The sequence below is a fragment of the Ovis canadensis genome, chromosome 1 (assembly GCF_042477335.2).
Source record: "Ovis canadensis isolate MfBH-ARS-UI-01 breed Bighorn chromosome 1, ARS-UI_OviCan_v2, whole genome shotgun sequence".
Classification (NCBI taxonomy): domain Eukaryota; kingdom Metazoa; phylum Chordata; class Mammalia; order Artiodactyla; family Bovidae; genus Ovis; species Ovis canadensis.
In genome coordinates this window covers 81,588,351-81,610,751 of record NC_091245.1, presented here as the reverse complement: position 1 = coordinate 81,610,751, position 22,401 = coordinate 81,588,351, and the positions used below count along the sequence as shown (strand labels likewise).

Genomic DNA, 22,401 nt, shown 5'->3' with positions numbered 1-22,401 from the left:
CAAAGGAAAATATAAGCAAGGTGAAAAGACAGCCTTCTGAATGGGAGAAAATAATAGCAAATGAAGCAACTGACAAACAACTAATCTCAAAAATATACAAGCAACTTATGCAGCTCAATTCCAGAAAAATAAACGACCCAATCAAAAAATGGGCCAAAGAACTAAATAGACATTTCTCCAAAGAAGACATACGGATGGCTAACAAACACATGGAAAGATGCTCAACATCACTCATTATTAGAGAAATGCAAATCAAAACCACAATGAGGTACCACTTCACACCAGTCAGAATGGCTGCGATCCAAAAATCTGCAAGCAATAAATGCTGGAGAGGGTGTGGAGAAAAGGGAACCCTCCTACACTGTTGGTGGGAATGCAAACTAGTACAGCCACTATGGAGAACAGTGTGGAGATTCCTTAAAAAATTGCAAATAGAACTACCTTATGACCCAGCAATCCCACTTCTGGGCATACACACCGAGGAAACCAGAATTGAAAGAGACACATGTACCCCCATGTTCATCGCAGCACTGTTTATAATAGCCAGGACATGGAAACAACCTAGATGTCCATCAGCAGATGAATGGATAAGAAAGCCGTGGTACATATACACAATGGAGTATTACTCAGCCGTTAAAAAGAATTCATTTGAATCAGTTCTGATGAGATGGATGAAACTGGAGCCGATTATACAGAGTGAAGTAAGCCAGAAAGAAAAACACCAATACAGTATACTAACACATATATATGGAATTTAGGAAGATGGCAATGACGACCCTGTATGCAAGACAGGGAAAGAGACACAGATGTGTATAACGGACTTTTGGACTCAGAGGGAGAGGGAGAGGGTGGGATGATTTGGGAGAATGACATTCTAACATGTATACTATCACGTGAATTGAATCGCCAGTCTATGTCTGACACAGGATACAGCATGCTTGGGGCTGGTGCATGGGGATGACCCAGAAAGATGTTATGGGGAGGGAGGTGGGAGGGGGGTTCATGTTTGGGAATGCATGTAAGAATTAAAGATTTTAAAATTTTAAAAATAAAAAACTAAAAATAAATAAATAAATAAATAAAATGTTTAAAAATTTATAGTATGCTTGAGGCGTTATTTGAATGACAGTTATCAAGGGATAGTTCTATTATTTCCATTCCCACTGATATAAAAATAGTAAGCAGGATGTTGGCTGTCATTTAAAATCAGTTATTTCAACACATGACAATAGAAGCCTGGAATAAGGACTGATAAATATATGTTTATGCATCCGGTCCCATCACTTCATGGGAAATTGATGGGGAAACAGTGGAAACAGTGTCAGACTTTATTTTTGGGGGCTCCAAAATCACTGCAGATGGTGACTGCAGCCATGAAATTAAAAGACACTTACTCCTTGGAAGAAAAGCTATGACCAACCTAGATAGTATATTCAAAAGCAGAGACATTACTTTGCCGACTAAGGTCTGTTTAGTCAAGGCTATGGTTTTTCCTGTGGTCATGTATGGATGAGAGAGTTGGACTGTGAAGTAGGCTGAGCGCCGAAGTATTGATGCTTTTGAGCTGTGGTGTTGGATAAGATTTGAGAGTCCCTTGGACTGCAGGGAGATCCAACCAGTCCATTCTGAAGGAGATCAACCCTGGGATTTCTTTGGAAGGAATGATGCTAAAGCTGAAGCTCCAGTACTTTGGCCACCTGATGTAAAGAGTTGACTCATTGGCAAAGACTCTGATGCTGGGAGGGATTGGGGGCAGGAGAAGAAGGGGATGACCAAGGATGAGATGACTGGATGGCATCACGGACTGGATGGACGTGAGTCTGAATGAACTCCGGGAGATGGTGATGGACAGGGAGGCCTGGTGTGCTGCGATTCATGGGGTCGCAAAGAGTTGGACATGACTGAGCGACTGAACTGAACTGAACTAATGCAAATCTGAAATGATTCACAGATTTGTAGACTTCTGTGCTACTGCTCTACAGTAGAATTCAGTTTATTTAAACTACACAGATGGGGTCAGGTAGGAGGAGAGAAGTAAACCATAAATGTAATGCAAACTAAAACTAAATGAACGAATTCAGTATTACTATCAGTATAAGAAATGATAATTTCTAGAATTTCCCTTATGGTAACATATGATTATTTTTCATAGTGATAGACTATATCATTAGAAATGCCATTGCTGGTATCAATATATCAAATCTAATAGGGAAGCTTTGACAGGAAATGTATTTGTATGTAGTTAGTCTCTTTCTACCCATTCAAACTATTTCCTACTAGTATCCCATGGATCTCTCTCTTTAGCTTCACTATTTTGAAGATAAAAATTAATAGATGATGCTAAGTTTTATGTGAGGAGATAGGGCAAATAGTTAAGAGAAAGGGCGGGGGGTGGGGGGGAATCAAGGAAATACTTCAGCTTTCTAAGTGAGTGGCGAAACACAGCAGTACCAAAAGCCTTGCTGAAGACAAAAATTGAAGGTCACATTTTGGATATGTCAGGTATGAGATGTCTGTGAAATACTGAAATAGAGATGTGAAGCATCTGTTGTAAGATGAAGTTGAGTCCCAAGAAAAGATCTGGTTTGCAGATATAGGCCTCCATGCTAAAGTATGTGTTTTAAACCCATGGAAACAATTGAAGTCACTTAGAAAGAGGATACAGAAAGAAGAAAATTCGATCCAAATGAGATTTTAGGTCAAACAGAAGCCAAGTCAATAAAACAAAATCTGAAAAAGAGTAATTAGTGAGAGAAGGAAAAGAAAGAATAGAATCACAGAGATCAAAGGAAGAGAGGATATGAGATTGTCTCTCCATATTGAGTAGTATTGTGAAATAGAAAAAGATGAGGACAGTGAAGTATGTTGTATGAGTAACATAAATAATTTTTTATTATGTTGACGAGCAATGAAGTGACGATGGAAACTGAAGAGTAAGGAGATGAAAAATGACTAGTGTTGAGGATGTTGAGACTGTGTGATGAAAATTCCAAAGTTCGACTAGAAAGAGAAAAATTGAGGTTATGAATTTTTTTTTAGTTGAAAGGATCTGAGGGGACTATTATGTCAATAAAAGAAAGACTGTTAAATCAGGAGAGAAAGAAAATCTAAGCAGTAAAGTCCTCAAAAAGGTAAAAATGGAGGGAGCAGACTTTAGTGAAATGCACTTTGTTCATTATGACAAGAGGAAAGAAGAGAAAGATAGGGCCAAGTATAGGTAGATTTGTGAGTAAAAAGGAGAGAATTTCCAAGTTATGGCTTCATTTTCTTATCCAACTATGAAAATAGAACACCTGAGAGTTATAAGACTACCTAGCTGAGAGCCTTAATAAATCTCACATTAAGAGTCAAGGAGAAGAAGAATAAACAGCTAAAGGATCAGGAGAAAAGAAAAAAAAAAACACTAAATATAGGGAGTCATGAGAGCCCTATGAAAATTAACATTAGGGATTAAGAGATGAAACAAAAGTCATACAATACCATCATGCTAAAGCTATTGGAAAGAGAAATAAAGAAATGAATATAGAGAAAGTAGGAGAAGATTCCTGTGAGCTCAAGATAATTAAGAATTATATACTACATAATTTAGTTTTCTTTTATTTTTTCACTTATTAACTATGAAAGGGCCTTTTATATTGTAAAAAATATACAAATGTTATGACTTTGTATGCAAACCATCATTAAAATAGCTACCCTTAACTAATTGTTAGAAATACCCTTTGTAAGAAATATAAACCTGGATTAGAGATATGTAGCTGGGCAAGTGGTATTAATGGTAACAAATTTTTCATCATGCTTTTCTGAGTTCTTAGAAATTCCTTTGACAAATAGCTTAAAGAGAATCTTCTAAAATGTAACAAAATGTGGATTGTAATTACAATTATTAAGTATATGTGTTTTTATGCTTTTTTGGGTTTTATAGTTTGAATACTTTTTATAGCTTTTACCAAAAATTAATGAATTATGAGAAGTTATTACATACATAGAAGAAACAGAACACATTTTATTTCTCTGGGTGTATGTATTTAATTCAATTCAAATTTTATAATTTAGAATCAGCATGAATTGCAATAAATGGATCTTCAGCAGAGTTACTAATAGAAAAATGAGCTTTGCCATCACTGGAAACACTGATTTGAATTCCTGTACAACGGTTGCCACTTTTATCTCCAGAAATAACATCACAATATGTACCAGCAGGAAGACCAGTTTGCAAAGTTGCAGATAGTGTACTGTAAAAATAAAATTTAAGATTTAATATGAATTCAACACAATTAAAAGCAAGAATACAGACTCTAAAATAGCTTAACTGTATGCTATAGAACTTGAAGCAGTCAAGGTCTCAATGAAAATAAAATTTAAACATAAAAATTTCTCCAGTGGTTAGTTTTCTCAGGGTCAACAAAATTCTTATAGAAGATATGGAAATTTCCTGCTATTGCTACTGCTAAGTTGCTTCAGTCGTGTCCGACTCTTTGTGACCCCAATAGACGGCAGCCCACCAGGCTCCCCCGTCCCTGGGATTCTCCAGGCAAGAACTCTGGAGTGGGTTGCCATTTTCTTCTCCAATGCATGAAAGTGAAAAGTGAAAGTGAAAGTGAAAGTGAATGTGAAGTCATATCCAACTCTGAGCGACCCCATCGACTGCAGCCTACCAGGCTCCTCCGTCCATGGGATTTTCCAGGCAAGAGCACTGGAGTGGGGTGCCATTGCCTTCTCTGAGAAATTTCCTAGTCAATAGTAAATATTATACAAAAAATAAAGCTGAAGAGTATCAGTGAAGATTTGAATGACCTGCTTCACTTAGAGAAAATAATTTTAAATTACTTTAAATGTATCCTCATCTGAACTTAAGAAAATACTGATTATTTTCAAAAACTTAAATTTGGTTATTTCCTGAAAAATCTCATTTTTTCAAGACGTTAAAATAAATTTGGGCTGGAGATAAAAATAATCTTGCATTTCTATAAAGAAATATATAATTTTAAAATATAACGCTGTCTCATAAATATGTTTCTTCCCTCTCCCTGATAGCTCAATTGATAAAGTATCTGCCCACAATGCAGAAGATGTGGGAGACACAGTTTTCGTGCCTGGATCAGGAAGATCGCCTGGACAAGAAAATGGCAATCCGCTCTGGTATTCTTGCCTGTAAAGTCTCATGGACAGAGAAGCTTGGCATGCTACCATCCATAGGGTCGCAGAGTCAGACAGGACCTAGCACGCATGCACATATAACAAAAGACAGGAAAAAAAAAAAAAGGACTAGTAATGGATTCTTGGAGAAGATAAGTATATACTTTATTTATTTATTACTATGATTTTTTTGTCAGTAAAATATCATTTGGGCAAAGAGTGAGCTAAACATGGGTGGAATCTAGTTGGGACTAAAACATTGTAAGTGCTTGCAAAGATGCCTTCTGAGCTACAATTCCATATGTGAGGGAAACAGTATAATGAAGGCAGAGAGTATAAGTTTCACAAATTAAAAGGCAGTAATGAGACGTCTCAGAACTAAAAGTATTAAGTCTCCTGAGGTGAATCAATGACCATAATATACATATTCATTATAAATATATATATGCTTTAAAGAGTATTATTTGTCACAGAGAGATGGGAATGTGAAAAACAAGACTAAAAAACTACATACTAAAGTAGGTGAAAAAAAGAGAGAAAAAAAGACATTTCAGATCTGAGGCAGTATTTTTCCATTATTGATTTTAAAAGGTTTATAAGACATTCTTCTATGGATTTCATGACCTTTTATATTAATGACTTTGTATATTTTGGGGGCTTCTCTGGTGCCTCAGAAAGTAATCTGCCTGCAGTGCAGGAGACCTGGGTCCAACCCCTGGGTCCAACCCCTGGGTCAGGAAGATCTCTTAGAGGAGGAAATGGCTACCCACTCCAGTATTCTTGCCTGGAGAATTAAATGGACAGAGGAGCCTGGTGGGCTACAGTCCATGGGGTCGCAAAGAGTTGGACATGACTGAGTGACTAACATGTATATTTTATGAGAAGTGTATATGTAAGCAGTACACATGCATCACATCTGCCCATGATGTGAAGAGTGCACAAAAAATGACTCCACTTAGAAAAGAAAGCCATTAGAAACAGAAGAGATTTAAAAAAAAAAAAAAATCAGTCATCATCATTTTTCTTCTGACCCTTTTCTAATTGTTATGTTTTCTTAATCTGCCATCTAAAGAATTTTTCAGATGTGAAGAAAGTAAATGAGCAGGAAAAGAATAAACCAAAACATATTAGCATAAAATATTATTTCTAATTGATCTACTTACCTGTCATCATTGTTAAAGACAATGAATCCTTTGTTTCCTCTTCCAAAAGCTACTTGGTTGCTGCCATTATCCCACCAGTTTGTAAAAGATTGACCATCAACTACATTACGGAACATAACCATGTTCCTAAAAACAAAAGAGCATGTGAAACGCTGATGATACTTCAACAATTTAAAACAAAACAATGGACTTCCTTGGTGGCTCAGTAGTGGAGTATCTGCCTATCAAAGCAGGAGAAACTGGTCTGATCCTTGACCCAGGAAGATCCCACATGCCACGGAGCAACTAAGCCCATGAGCCACAAATGTTGGTCCTGTACTCTAGACCTTGGGAACTGCAACTACTGAGCCTGCAAATACCCTAAAGCCCATGCTCCACAACAAGAGAAGCCACCTCAGTGAGAAACTCCCACACCACAACAAAGAGTAGCCCCGCTCACTACAAGGAGAGAAAAGCCTGCATAGCAACAAAGACCCAGCTCAGTCAAAAACCAGTAAACAAATACAGGTATTTTAAAAGAGCTAAGAAAGTTTATTATTAGAGAATGTGTCCAAATAAGTATTCCTACCTTATCTGACGCCATCGATGTTCACAGACCCAGTCATTGCCACAAGTAGTATCTGCATTAATAGTAACTTCTTTAATTACTCCATTATTATTTGGTGGTCCCATCCAATCATTAACATCCTCAATTAGTAAAAAAAAAAAAAAATAATAATAATAATCAATTTTAAAAGCTCACATTTTTAACATTACATGTGTCCTTATTTAGGACATCAAACCCAATCTGTCCTATTTGTGTTTTTGTAGTGGCTTCACTTAGAATTCAACTTTTTCAGGATTTTTACTAAGCATATCTTCTCTCTAACTTCTCATTCCCTAGTGCCATATTTCAAAGAAGAATATGATTTTTTTAGTTTCTCATTTTTTTCCAAGGAATTGTAATGACTTTCCAACATCACTATAAGCAGTGTGATGTTATTGAAATGGCAAGGACTTTAGTGTTAGAAAATGCAGGACTAAAAGATAGGTTCCATTACTACTAGCTCAAAGACTTAGTTAATATACATAACGTCTATGCCTCATTTTCCTCTTCTGTAAAATGATGATATTATTAGTTACTATAAAAATTAAATAAGGTGTGTAAAAATCTTTATACATGATAATTGCTAATAAATAACTGTTTCTTTCATCTTTTTTTTCAATAAAAGTTCTAATCAAAATATCAAAATACTCTTTACTAAATTGACCAAATTTTATTACTGTGCTTTTCTGACTGGTACTTTCAAGGTGATTGTAGGAAAAAATAGATTATGTCTAGGAAGGTTATCAATATCTGTCTTAAATCATATGGTACAATAAATGATGGACAAACTAAGAGCTGTTAGCATGCAGAAGTCATGAAGAAGACTTTATGGGAAAAGGGGAAATGAACATATGCCATGACTCTTGCCATCAGAAATAAAACTAATTAGTGGAAATTGTAAGAAATTGATTCAATATAAAGGGAAATATCCTAAATATTTAGGATATCTAAGGCTATCTAAGAATAGAATGAGTTGTTATACAAAGTAGTAGTGGACTTCTCAATTTGTAAAGAGCCTACTAGAAACTAGAGGAATATCTATCTGGTTCAGAGTGAAGAGAATTTTCTACTTCAGGTATGAAGTTGCTGTATAATGCTGCATTTGAAATCTTCAGTTTGAAAAGAAAACTTCCCACTAACTTTCCAAATAACTTAAATTCTTATTTCTCAGTTTTTTTTTAAAATATGTACTCAGATTAATGTCTTTACCATACTGCTTAAATTTTTCTGATTTTTAACATTTTCAGAATAGTTAGCAAATTTCTCTTTAGTAAAGGTATTTTCCTTCCTGCTATACTTTCCCTACAGAATTTGGCTCAGTTAGATAATGCCTTTGCAGTCCACAAAACTTTCTTTAAAAAAGTATTTAACAAATACTTATATTGCTCATACCATGAGCAGGTACTGTTTTAAATTTCTTTGAAGTGTTAATTTGTAATCCTCATATCAACTCTATAAGCAGGTACTTACGAGTACACATTTTATTCATTGTATCCTTATTTTTAAGTGGTATTTTTTAGAGTGGGTGGGCAAATTTCTCATACTTTGAAATAGCTGACATACTCTTTATCAACAGAGATCATTCATTTCAATTTTTTTATCCACTGCATTGTTACAAGAACCTTGCCTCAGGTTTTCACTTAATAAATATTTGATAAAATAAATAGTGAATGTTATAGCAATATGTGAAGTTATAACAAAATTAACTTCTATTTCTTGAGACTTTTGTCTCAAGATATTTTGTACAACACCAAAACTTACTGTTCCATCCACAAAATGTCTTGTCCAACGGTAGCTTGACATTACTCGTGTAAATCCATAGGGATGAGCAAGCATAAATCCAACTGCCATTTTGTACATTCTAAAAGACATAAAATTATCTTATTATAAAAGAAAAATAATACTTTTAATACCATTAAAATGGTAGGTTTAAAAATGGGGAACTTTGTTTCTTACCTAGGATCCCAGAATGTAAGAATAGATGCTCCCCCAGCTCCATGCCCTCGCTGATTGTCATGGTTATCAACAAAGACAAGTGCCCTGTTAGAAGGCATGAAACCCCAGCCTTCTCCCCAGTTCCTATTAGAAAAGAAAATCTTAAGAACATATATATGTATTCTTTTACAATAACTTTAGAGTAATCAAAATGTGCATTTCTTTCAGTATTGCACTCTTTAATGATATTCTCTCTCTCTAGTTAAATGATTATTCTGTAGGGTTTTAAAATTTTTTAATTTTTAAAATTATTTTAATTGTAGAATAAACTGAGCTTTTAAAAATTACAAACTATATATATATATATATATAATCTACAAATACATTCCATGCATGTATATATGTAGAAATTACTTGAATTACATTCATGTTATAGGAATTTTGCTATAAAATTTATATTAGAAGTTTTAGTGTATTATAATTTAGACAGACTTCAGAAGGCCCAACATACGCACCATTTTATACAGAATTTCAAATTAGAGTAAATAAGTTTCAAAATTGTATTGTTATAAACATTTCAATATTTGAAATTAATTAATATATGTAATGTCTATAGAATGGCCACATTGTAGGAACTTCATAAATTATAGCATCACTTTAACAAGAACCTGGCTTTCACAAATTATGTGCAAACATTAATTAAATATAGTACAGTCATATAATGCATAAATTACAATCTCTAGATTGGTGTTGGGTCCCTTAAAAAGCTTCCTTGTGATTGATATTCTAAATAATAAAGATGATCACTTGGAATGTGGGGATATACAGCACTTGTTATTAGTAAATGAATCTTTGAAATTGTTCTAAATAAGAAGGCATTATGAAGAAAACTCATGTTGGGGTAACATCACCAAAAAAATCTGTGAAATAATTCAAAGGATAAAGCATATTTTATTTACTTTAAGTAAGCCATCTTCTCTCCATTCCACTTGCGAATAACTGTTCCTAGTTTTGCACCATATTTAAATTCTGTCACACGGCCATTACCAAAGTACTCACTGCTTGTAATTGCCTCACCACCCAGATCAATGACCTTGTAGAAATGAAGAAGAAAATAACAATTTAAATAAGAATTTTAAAGAATTTAACTAAATTATAATTATATAAAAAATAGCTTTATACTATTTTATATTATATGAAATACCCCAAATGGTTTTCCTTATATCAAGATTCTCATTTTTATTCCCTAAAATATATCTATCTGTCTTACAATAGTAAAAGTAACATGACAAACAAACTTGTCCTGTGAGAATGCTGACCTAATTTAGACTTGCACATAAATGATAAGACCAGTTCATACTTGTACAGCACTTAATATCTGGCTGGTAATATTTCTTGCTACTTGATAAATATTACCTCTTCAAATCTCCAAAGAAAACAAAGACATAATCATTATCATTATTCCTTTCAATAACTTCTAAAAAACTTGTTGCTCAGAGAAGTTAATGAACCAGCCTAAAGAAACACACCTAATGGTGATCTAGCCAAAATTTAGAGTCCGATATCCTGTCTTAAGACAACTATATTACTATCTGTCTTCTATAATGGCCTCTGGGGAAATGATACATGGCATGGAGATTTTTGCAGCCTAAATAAATTTTTGTCATTTGGATAACAAACCTCTTGTGATAGAGTTAGATGTACTGTCCCTGAATAAAAGTAGGTTAAGGAACATTCTTCTATGTAAATGATTCAGCCATTAAGATAAAGAAACTGCATTTTAAATAAAATCTGCCATTTATTTTCTGATGAATTATTGATGATGAATGATTTTCTAAAGAATAATAAATTATTGATGATGAATGATTTTCTAAAGAATAATAATTTTATACGGATATATATATATATATATATACACACATATATGTGTTGACATACCTCCTGGTAAATGAAAGGTTTACTTCCTGAAGGAAACCACTTTGTGTTTAGATTATTCAGTTTATCCAAAACTGCCTTTATGTCTCCAGGCCACATGTGCTTAGAAGCATCAATTCGAAACCCTGCTACACCAATGTCAATGAGATGATTTAGGTAGTTAGCAATCGTGGAACGCACATAATCTTTCTCCAGTGCAAGATCAAGAAGACTAACGAGACGACAATCCCTGACCTATGGAGATAAAAATTTTGTGATTGATACATAAAACATCGCCTTCACTTGAGAATCCATTCAATTATTCATTCATTTATTCATTAATAGATATTTCAATAGTGATTTCTTTGCACCAGTCTCTGGGGATATTGACATTCTAGTACTGACATGTTTTTGAAATATTTATTATTATAAAAATGGAAAAAATGGAGAAAAAGTGGATGAGTTTTTCCATTTTGAAAAATTAAATTGGGGAAAATGATTTGAATGTTGATATGAGATTCTGAAGTCAGACTTGGAATGCTGTTTTCCTAAACACTCTAAACTAACATTTAAAATGGAGATCAGTAAGCTACATATGGATGATAAAAGGTGTAGATAGATATTTTGCTAATTACCTGATAAGCATCATTATAGCTCTCAATATCTCCACTTCCAGTTTTACATTTTCCATCATTAAAATCCCAACCAGAGTATGGGACTGCTGGAAAATCCTCACTTCCAGGGTTGAAGTAACTTCCACAAGTACTTCTTGTTCCTGCACTCACACCACTTCCAGTCATATGATTAATTACAGCATCCACATAAATGCGGACCTGAAAGGCAAAATTTCCATTTCAGTTTGGCTTACAGAGAGATAGAAATTTATAATATTATTAATTAGATTGTACAGCACATTGATAACATTCCAAAATACTTCATTATTTTATAACTTATCTTACAAGAAAACAGTCAAAGGTGAAAATAAATCATTGTGAATTGAAGCCCTATAAGCATTCTAGGCACTTGGAAGATGTTTATACATATAATAAACTAAGAGAACCCCAAACTAATAGAACTGTGAAAAAATGCAAAGAGACTTTTTTTGGCAGTATCTGGAATCAGTTGAGGCAAGAGAGATTATTAGTTTTTGAAGTTTCCATAGGTCATCCTAAGAAATAAGAAGCCAGACTCTACTATCTATTTAGGATCAGAAGAATAAAGGTAGATATTGCCTCTCATCTCCTTCATGGATCACAGCCATGTTGTGGCAAAAAGGGTCTTGACTGAGTTACAACTCAGTGAATCTATGAGTGATGTCATGAATGGCCACCTCAAGATGGATGGGTCATAGTGAGAAGTTCTGACAAAATGTGGCCCACTGGAGGAGGGAATGGAAAACCACTCCAGTGTTCTTGCTGCAAGAACTCCATGAACACAAAGAGGGAAAAAGATATAGCACCGGAATATGAGGACCCCAGGTCAGAAAGTGTTCAATATGCCACGGGGAAGAGTGGAGGGCAATTACTAATTGCTCCAAAAGGATGAAGCGGCTGTGCCAAAGTGGAATGATGCTCAGTTTTGGATGTGTCTGGTGGTGAAAGTAAGGTCCGATGTTGTAAAGCACAATATTGCATAAGAACCTGTTAAATTAGATCCATGAGTCAAGGTAAACTGGACTTGGTCAAGCAGGAGATAGCAAGAGTAAACACCAACATCTAAGGTATCAGTGAATTAAAATGGATGGGGATGTGCAAATTTAATTCAGATGACAATTACATCTACTACTGTGGGCAGGAATCCCTTAGATGAAATGGAATAGCCCTCATAGTCAAGAAAAGAGTCTGAAATGCACTACTTGGATGCAATCTGAGAAACAACAGAATAATCTCAGTTTGTTTCCAAGGCAAAAAATTCAACATCACAGTAATCCAGTCTAAGGCCCAGCCACTGAAGCTGAAGGACCTAAACTTGACAGGTTCTACAAACCTACAAGACCTTCTAGAACTAACACCAAAAAATGATATCCTTTTCATATGTGATTGTAATGCAAAAGTAGGAAGTCAAGAGATATCTCGAGTAACAGGCAAGATGACTATAGATTCTTTGTAGCTGAAGATGGAAAAGCTCCATATAGCCAGCAAAAACAAGACCTGGAGCTGACTGTGGCTGACATGAGGTCCTTATTGCAAAATTCATGCTTAAATTAACAAAAGTAGGAAAAAACCACTTGGTCATTCAGGTATGACCTAAATCAAATTCCTTATGATTATACAGTAGAGGTGATGAATAGATTCAAAGAATTAGATCTGATAGACAGAATGCCTGAAGAACTATGGACAGAGGTTTGTATCATTCTTTAGGAGGCAGTGACCAAAACCATCCCAAAAGGGAAAAACAGAAAAAAAAAAAAGATGCAAGAAGGCAGCATAGCTGTCTGAGCAGGCTTTAGAAATAGTTGAGGAAAGATAAGAAGCAAAAAGCAAGGGAGAAAGGGAAAGATATATTCAACTGAATGCTGAGTTCCAGAGAGCAGCAAGATTAGAAGGCCTTCTAAAATGAACAATGCCAAAAAGGAGAGGAAAACAGTACTCTTCAAGAAAACTGGAGATACCAAGCAAACAGTTCATGCAAAGATGGGCTTGACAAAGGAAAGAAATGGTAAGGATTTAACAGAGGCAGAAGAGATTAAGAAGAGGAGGCAATAATACACAGAAGAACTATATAAAATAAAAAAGGTCTTAATGACCCAGATAACCAGGATGGTGTGGTCACTCACCTAGAGCCAGACATCCTTGAGTGTGAAATCAAGTGGGCTTTAGGAAGTATTACTACAAAGAAAGCTAGTGGAGGTATTGGAATTGCAGTTGATTTATTTAAAATCCTAAAAGATGATGCTACTAAAGTGCTGTACTTAATATGTCAGCAAATTTAGAAAACTGAGCAGTGGACACAAGACTGGAAAAGGTCAAGCTTCATCCCAATCTTAAAGAAGAGCAGTGCCAAAGAATGTTCAAACTACAGTACAATTGCTCTCATTTTACATGCTAACAACGTTATGTTCAAATCCTTCAAGCTAGGCTTCAGCAGTATGTGAACCAAGAACTTCCAGACATAAAACCTGGATTTAAGAAAGGCAGAGAAACCAGAGATCAAGTTGCCAACTCTCATTAGATCACAGAGAAAGCAAGGAAATTCCAGAAAAACATCTGCTTCATTGACTATGCCAAAGCCTTTGACGGTGTATATCATAACAAACTGGAAAATTCTTAGAGAGATGGGACTAACAGACCACCTAGCCTGTCTTCTAAGAAAACTAAGTGCAGGTCAAGAAGCAACAGTTAGAATCTTACATGGAACCAATAAATGATTCAAAATGGGGAAAGGAGTAAGACAAGGCTGTATATGGTCACTGTGTTTATTTAACTTCAATGCAGAGTATATCACGTGAAATACTGGGCTGGATGGGTCAAAAGCTGTATTCAAGGATGCCTAGAGAAATATCAATAACCTTAGATATGCAGATGATACCACTCTAATGGCAGAAAGTGAAAAGGAACTAAAGAACCTGTTAATGAAAGTGAAAGAGGAGAGTGAAAAAGCTGGCTTAAAACTCAACATTCAAAAAACTATGATCATGGTATCTGGTCTTATCACTTCATGTCAAATAGTAGGGGAAAAAGTAGAAGCAGAGACAGATTTTATTTTCTTGGGCTCCAAAATCACTGTGGATGGTGACTGCAACAATGAAATTAAAAGATGCTTATTTGATGAATGATTGGTTCTGAGGTCCCTGCCACACTCCAGAAATATCAGTGTGGCTGCTTTAAAAAAAAAGAAAGAAAAAAACTGTGTGTCTGGTCACTTATTTCTCTAAAATCTCATTTCCTGGGATTCAATATTCTCTCAATATATTTGTTCTAGAACATTATGTACACAGCAAATGTAAACAGATTTGAAGGAGGACCAGGAAAGACAGTTAATATTAAAGAAAAATGTATGTTTTGGCTTCACGTTCAACTTGTTTTTTTAAGTTTCATGAATGGATAAAACAAACAAATTTTGTATACAAGATCTGTAAAACTATCTTGTCTATTTAAGTTTCTTGCTCATACCCCATGCAAACTAGAACTCAGTGTGGTATATGGCCATATTCAAGCACCTAAGAGACATGCAACTGACACTTTGGTTTGAAGCATCTAATCCTTTCTTTCAAAGTAGACACAACCATACTGCATTCTTACTGAGGATTTTGTCTATCAATATGTTGCCATGAATTATCTCTACCACCTTTCCTGTCAAGAATCAAAACCAGCTTGATTTGGGAATCTTCTCTTTTCCAAATGAAATAGAGATGCAATACTTAACTTTCCTTGGTGTTTGTAGATATTGCCTTGTGCGTTCCATTTAAAACCATAATCTAGTTTGTAAAAGAGATGGTGACACCTGTCAGTAAGGCATCAATGACCAAAAAAAAAAAAATGCTTGGAAGGAAAGCTGTGACAAATCTAGACAGTGTATTAAAAAGCAAAGACATCGCTTTGCTGAAAAAGTCAGTATAGTCAAAGTTATGTTTTTTTTCAGTAGTCAGGTATGGATGTGAGAGTTGGATCATAAAGAAGGTTGAGCGCCAAACCACTGATGCTTTCAATCTGTGGTGCTGGAAAAGATTCTTGACGGTCCCTTGGACTGCAAAGAGATCAAAGCAGTCAATCCTAAAAGAAATCAACCCTGAATATTCACTGGAAGGACCGATGCTGAAGCTGAAGCTCCAATACTTTGGTCATGTGATAAGAAGAGCCGACTCGTTTGAAAAGACCATGATATGGAGAAGACTGAAAGCAAAAGGAGAAGAGGACAGAAGAGGGTGAGATGGTTAGATAGCACCACTGACTCAGTGGACATGAATCTGAGCAAATTACAGGAGATAGTGAAGGACAGGGAAGCGTGGTGTGCTGCAGTTCATGGGGTCACAAACAATTGGACACAACTTAGGGACTGAACAATTGTCTCTCATTATGCTCCTCATCAAAGAGAAAATAATTACAAATGATCATAGTACTTGTGGGAAGGAATATCCAAGAATTATGGGTGGCCATACAATTCACATAAAAGAAACAGCAAATGTTGTAAATGGAACTTCTAATTCCTAACTGGAAAAGAGTTCCCCCAAAATGTGTACAACCATAAGGGTTGAAAGTTGATGTTCTGCTTTATAAAATAAAACTTAAACATACATTAGTTGAAGTCTGTGGCCTTAAACTTTTAATTACATCTTCTTTAGTGGATAAATGGTACATATAAAAATAGTTATAATTAAACATAAGGTAACAATTACATTTTAATTTATAGCTAAAGCATGAGGTAACTTTTATATGTATGAAAATTGTTCTTCTTAAAAGGAACAAGAGACAAGAGAGATAAATTATTTTTCTATATCATATGTTTAAAGGAAACTTTAAGTCACTTACACCAACGTTGTTACATCTAGTCACCATGTCTTTGAATTCATTTTCATTTCCTGATCTTGTACATAACTTGTAGCTAACTGGTTGGTATCTTTCCCACCAAGGTCTTGAAGGGTCAGTAATCACAGCATTTTCATTGGGTGGGGAGACCTACAAATAAAACAATGTTAATAAGTATCAATTTATGACTCACTTTATATCACTGAATATTCTACAAAGTAATCAATAGTCTAAAATTATTTCTGAATCTTTGGCAACTACATTTCTTTACAATTGTTTGAAAATATTAACCTTGCATTGGAAATATCCTGCTGAAAAAAATTATCTTAGAAATAAAACATAGAGTCACCGACAATTCCAAATTTTTTTCTTCCTCAGAAAACTGTTTTACTTAGAGTACTTAACTGTGAAGTAAAATGGTGTCCCAGCTTTCAGACACAGAGCATACTACCACTTACTTTCAGCACAGCAAAGTCTGCAACTTATACAATGAACAATACTCACCTGAACCCCTCCAAATCCTTTGGGGGCTAAGTATCGCTCACATTCAAGAGCAACATCAACCCAACGCCATTCAAACAGATGAACAATGGATGTCCGTCCAGATTTGGTGTGTGGGTCATACTGAGCCCAGCAGAACCCAATCGCTGAAAGCAACAGAAAAAACCTCATTTTGCTTTGAAGTTGTCAGTGTTCTTTCCAGCAACTATTTATATTCCTATAAGAAGTATATATTACAAAATAAATGTTAGATGAGCAAACACTTGAACACAAACTGTTTATTCATAATCTGAAAAGAAATATTGATAATAATTTAAACAGATGAAGAACATCCATAAAATCTCCCAAGAATACAATCTAAATGAGCTTTAATAACAATGCTTTCCTTATCGTGGGAATATTAACCTTTTAAACATCTGGCATTAAATATTTATAAAGTGTGTAATCATGTATTATTTAACTAGGATTAGATCTTATATCTAAAGTCCTTCACTAACAGAAGGAAAATAACAATTAGAGTCACCTGAACTCACAGTCAAAATATTTCCCTACCTATCTATCGCAAACATTTTCAGTGTTTCAATTTCAAAATGAACAAAATATTTAGTTCAGTCTTGGTTTTACCCCCAACCAAAATTTTTCATTATTGAAGTTTTTGCCTTAAGAAATTACGTTTCAATATGACATTTTATTCTGAGGTTAACAATAGATATTAATTATATATACAGTCATAGAATATCAGATATATCAAGAGACTAAACAGACAGAAGTTAATTCTGTGGCTTCTTTTGCATTAGGACATCATCACAGGACTCAGGTTTGACCAAGTATAAGATCTTTAGGCTTATTTACTCCAGGAGTGCACACAGAGCATCTGAGCAAACCCCTTATTGAAAGTATTGCATCAAAACATCTATTCTGATGTTCTGGATTTTTTTCAAAACTATAGATTTCACCATCAAGAGCAGTGTCAAAACTGTCAAAAACTTTGGATTCAGATAAAGTAAGTAATTAAATGCTAACGATCACAGTACTGAGGTAAAGCATATTTCACAATATAAGCATTGATGCATTTACATTCTATTTCTAATCTTAAAAAACACATTAGGGTAACCAAGTGAGGCAACAAGTCAATTCTCAGTAGATTTATTTATATGTCGATTGAGCAGGGGGTTTTGAACAACATTAGGGATCAAAGTGAGCCTGGAGTGATGATTCTAGATAATCAAAAAAGAAACAAAGAATAGATCTGATGTTTGAAATAATTCTAATAGCTCTCTAATTTCTAACAGAAAATTATAAAAATCATTGGGAATTCTAAAGTGTTCTGCTTGGCTACACAGGATGTTCCATCTATTTTAATGTTAAGATTCTATTATCTTAATCTGCAGTAATACAGTTGTTTGTTGTTCTGAGAATAAGAGGAGACAGTGGAGTTTTATCTCAGAATTCAGGAAAATTAAACGACCATAAAATCCATACACTCAACATTTCCAGTCAGAAATATTTTGTGGTCGGATTAACATGATCAGGGACTGTAATAACAATAACATTCAACTAATTAAAACAAAAACAAAAACTGAGAGCCAAGACTTCTCTCTTTCCCAAGAAATTAGGAAATCCTGAAGAAAGGACTCATGAAAAAAAATAAAGGCAAAATTTGATCAAATGATTAAAGGTAAGGAGTAATTCTGAATAATATAAATGCTCTGTCTCTAAGATGGATTGTGGTCAAGTTCCCATAGATTGAGTGGTAAAGTCTAGAGAAAGAAACTATGCATGCAAAGTGAAATTCTTTCTCATATAAACAAATTAAAAGGTGATGATTGGATACTTAGGCAATATAGTGTTGCAGGAAAGAGATTCTTAGTAGACTAAACAAGACTGGCACTAAAAAGCCCTATTTGGGCTTTGGTGTGGAAGTGTGGTTTCAACAGCATAGTCTTTTAACAAGGAAACAACATCAGCAGGAAAGGGGCTGGTGGTCTATATCAGTTAAGAGGTAGTTCCACATGGTACCTTAACAGGCATCAAGGAAGCCATAATGCAAACAAGGAAAATGGCAGGTTGCCACATAGTTCAGAAGAAAACAATTATGTTTGAGATGTTGTACCACATCTTCCAGGTAGAGAATCTGGAAGGCTTTGAGGGCAAGCTGTCAGTGCCACAGTAAATAGAGTTTGAGACATATCATGAAACATGTGAATCTTCTGACACATCTTCACTGAGACCAGAGTGTTGATATGAATAATTAACTGAGCAAAGAAAGATATTGGCTAAAGAATCTATTTTATTCAGCAAATTTGGACTGTCAGGGAAAATAACAAATTAATTAATTTTGACTCTAGGATATAGTGAAAAATTAAGATCACATGGACTAGATCACCCTTAAAATGAGGGATTATATGTATGCCAGCAAAGTGATATGACAAGTGAGTCCAGAAAAGAGAATTTTGGAGAGATACTGTAGAGCAAAAAGAAGCATAGGAATTCATAGGAATGCTTTGGATTTGAAGTGATTAAAAAAATCAAGTATAATATGTTAGTTTTGTGACTAGGAAGTAAGGGATACAGATAGCTTTGGACTAGAATTAAAAACTCAAAAAAACCTCAAGACATTTTTTGTCTCTGTCTCTTGGCTCTGCATTCCTATGTCTTGGCTTAATTCTCAGGCAAGCTTTTGCTGCACAGTGGCAAAACTGTTCAAATGCAGTTACTTCCCACCAGTCTGGCAAACTCAGAGAAAAAAAACAAGCACTTCTTTCTCAACAGTTTAAGCCAAAGACTCAAGACTAATTCTTCACTGGTTTATGACTTGGTTTATAAACCCATCCCTGAACAGAATATTGTGACAAGGAAATGGATTGTCTTGATTGTCCTATCCTAGATCACATGCCTACCACTGCAGGTGAGAAATAAGGCTAACTATGCATTAACAGACAGGGCTTCCCTGGTGGCTCAGACCATAAGGAATCTGCCTATGATGCAGGAGACCTGGGTTCGATTCCTGGGTCGAGAAGATCCCCTGGAGAAGGGAATGGCAACCCACTTCAGGATTCTTGCCTGGAGAATTCCATGGACAGAGGAGTCTGGTGGGCTACAGTGTAAGGGGTCTCAAACAGTCAGACACAACTGAGTGACTAACACTTTCACTTTCATGCCTTCTTAATAGAACGGGTGAAATATGGTTTTTGTGTGATTTCTTAACAGGAAAGCTATGTGCTGTTACCAATAAAGGAGGAGAAGAGGCTTGACAGGGATAAATATACATCACATTGCACATGTTGAAATCTTCTGGTTCATGTGGATAATATCCTAGAAGATATTATCACTAAAAGTTATTGCTAACTATGGAAGCTATATATCAGAATTATGGTAATGGAAAGTATCGTGCACATATAAGTATACTAATACATTGATGATTTTGTATACAATATTTGTCATGAAGTGTCAATGACAAAAGCTGAGTTTGGTTTTTGTTTGATATTTCATATATATACTTGCCTTTGTTATTTTTGTCCTATATTATTATTCCAAATTCTGAAGGTTTTTTTTCCATATGCCTGAGATTAAAGTATACAGAGTATATTTTCTTACTCAAATGACATTATCCTCAAAGCCACTAAATATAGCTCTTAGGCTGATCCACATGTCTTCCTTTAATCAATGGAACATTTTCTCACTGAAGCAAGCAAAGGCTTTATGTGTCCTTTCCTGATTAGACTTGGTCCCTGTATTCTGCCTTGAACCATGCAAAGAATATACCTTGAGTAGCCACTGACTGAAGAAAATGGATCAGCTGTGACTTTAATTGACAGCCTGAAGTCAAGTCCAGGTAAACTGCAGCATGAAGCAGAGATATCTCAACCTGCAGACCTCAGAGCAAGAAATATAAGCATTTGTTGTTTAACTGCCTGAGATTTTGAGTTTATTGATTATGCAGCATTATTAAAACTGAAAACTATTCAACTTTTTACACTATTTGTGAGTTACATTCTACTTATTTTCAACATTATACGTTGCTGTATAAAAATAGTGCTGTAAAAAATCGTAAGAAGATTTTGACATATTACAGATTATTTCATAATACAGGCTTCCTAGGTGGCGCTAGTGGTAAAGAATCCACATGCAAATACTGAAATGCAAGAGACAAGGGTTAGATCCCTGGGTCTGGAAGATCCCCAGGAGTAGGAAATGGCAACTGCTCCAATATTCTTGCTTGAGAAATCCCATGGACAGAGGAGCCTGGCAGACTCCATGGAGCTGCAAAGACCTAGACATGACTGAGCACACATACATACATTTCATAAATGACTTTACAAAAATTTAACAGTTAAAACTCTCAAAAATGGTCTTCTCTTGTGGCTCAGTTGGTAAAGAGTCTGTCTGCAATGCGGGAGACCTGGGTTCAATCCCTGGATTGGGTAGATCCCCTGGAGAAGGGAACAGCTACCCACTCCAGTATTTTGGCCTGGAAAATTCCATGGACTATGCAGTCCATGGGGTCGCAAACAGTCAGACACAACTGAGTCACTTTCACTTTGCGCTTCCCTATTAGCTCAGATGGTAAAGCATCTGCCTGCATGCAGGAGACCCAGGTTTGATCCCTGGGTTAGGAAGATCCCCTGTAGAAGGAAATGGCAATCCACTCCAGTATTCTTGCTTGGAGAATTTCATGGACAGAGGAGCCTGGCAGGTTACAGTCAATGGGATTGCAGAGAGTTGGACATGACTGAGTGACTAACACACACCCTCTCAAAAATATTTCCCTTGTAAGGTATTGAAATTCAATATAAAAATATAATATTTTATACTTAAGTTTAAAAGAAACATATCATGCTCCTATAGATGTTTTCAAGCTGCCTAGGAAAAGGAGGGAGAATGTGAGGACAGGCAATCCAGCCCCTAAACATCCCTTTGTGACTCCATACATAGTAGCCTCATTACCATATTTTTCTTTTGGTATTTCACATGATGTTTTAATTTTAAAAAGGGCAGAGTGAGGATATTCTTCTGATAAGTTAAAAAAAAATTTGTAACCTACTTGACTACATAATCATCTTTAATAGAAAATTAAAAATTTTCCCCCTATTCCTAAAGGTAATTTCTTCATATGTACACTAATTAAATCCACATGTAAATAGCTAAAAAATAACAAAATAACTATGCTAATGATTCATCAGTTCGGTTCACTTCAGTTCAGTCACTCAGTCGTGTCCGACTCTTTGCGACCCCATGAATCGCAGCAGGCCAGGCCTCCCTGTCCATCACCATTTCCCGGAGTTCACTCAAACTCACGTCCATTGAGTCCGTGATGCCATCCAGCCATCTCATCCTCTGTCGTCCCTTCTCTTCCTGCTCCTAATCTCTCCCAGCATCAGAGTCTTTTCTAATGAGTCAACTCTTCGCATGAAGTGGCCAAAGTACTGGAGTTTCAACTTTAGTATCAGTCCTTTCAAAGAACACCCAGGGCTGATCTCCTTTAGAATGGGCTGGTTGGATCTCCTTGCAGTCCAAGGGACTCTCAAGAGTCTTCTCCAGTACCACAGTTCAAAAGCATCAATTCTTCAGCGCTCAGCTTTCTTCACAGTCCGACTCTCTCATCCATACATGACCACTGGAAAAACCATAGCCTTGATTAGATGGACCGTGGTTGGCAAAGTAATGTCTCTACTTTTGAATATGCTATCTAGGTTGGTCA

The 22,401-nt window shown here is 35.4% G+C and overlaps 1 protein-coding gene across 1 annotated transcript; it reads right to left on the bottom strand.

Moving 5' to 3' along the window:
- Window positions 1-4,001: 4,001 nt before the first annotated feature.
- Window positions 4,002-16,871, bottom strand: LOC138445280 (alpha-amylase 2B). Its single transcript, XM_069599167.1, has 10 exons — window positions 16,704-16,871; window positions 16,203-16,349; window positions 11,370-11,567; window positions 10,759-10,989; window positions 9,780-9,913; window positions 8,842-8,964; window positions 8,647-8,746; window positions 6,868-6,986; window positions 6,300-6,425; window positions 4,002-4,232 (listed from the first exon to the last, which is right to left on the bottom strand). The coding sequence occupies exons 1-10, from the start codon at window positions 16,869-16,871 to the stop codon at window positions 4,043-4,045; spliced, it is 1,536 nt and encodes a 511-aa protein (XP_069455268.1). The 3' UTR covers window positions 4,002-4,042.
- Window positions 16,872-22,401: the final 5,530 nt, after the last annotated feature.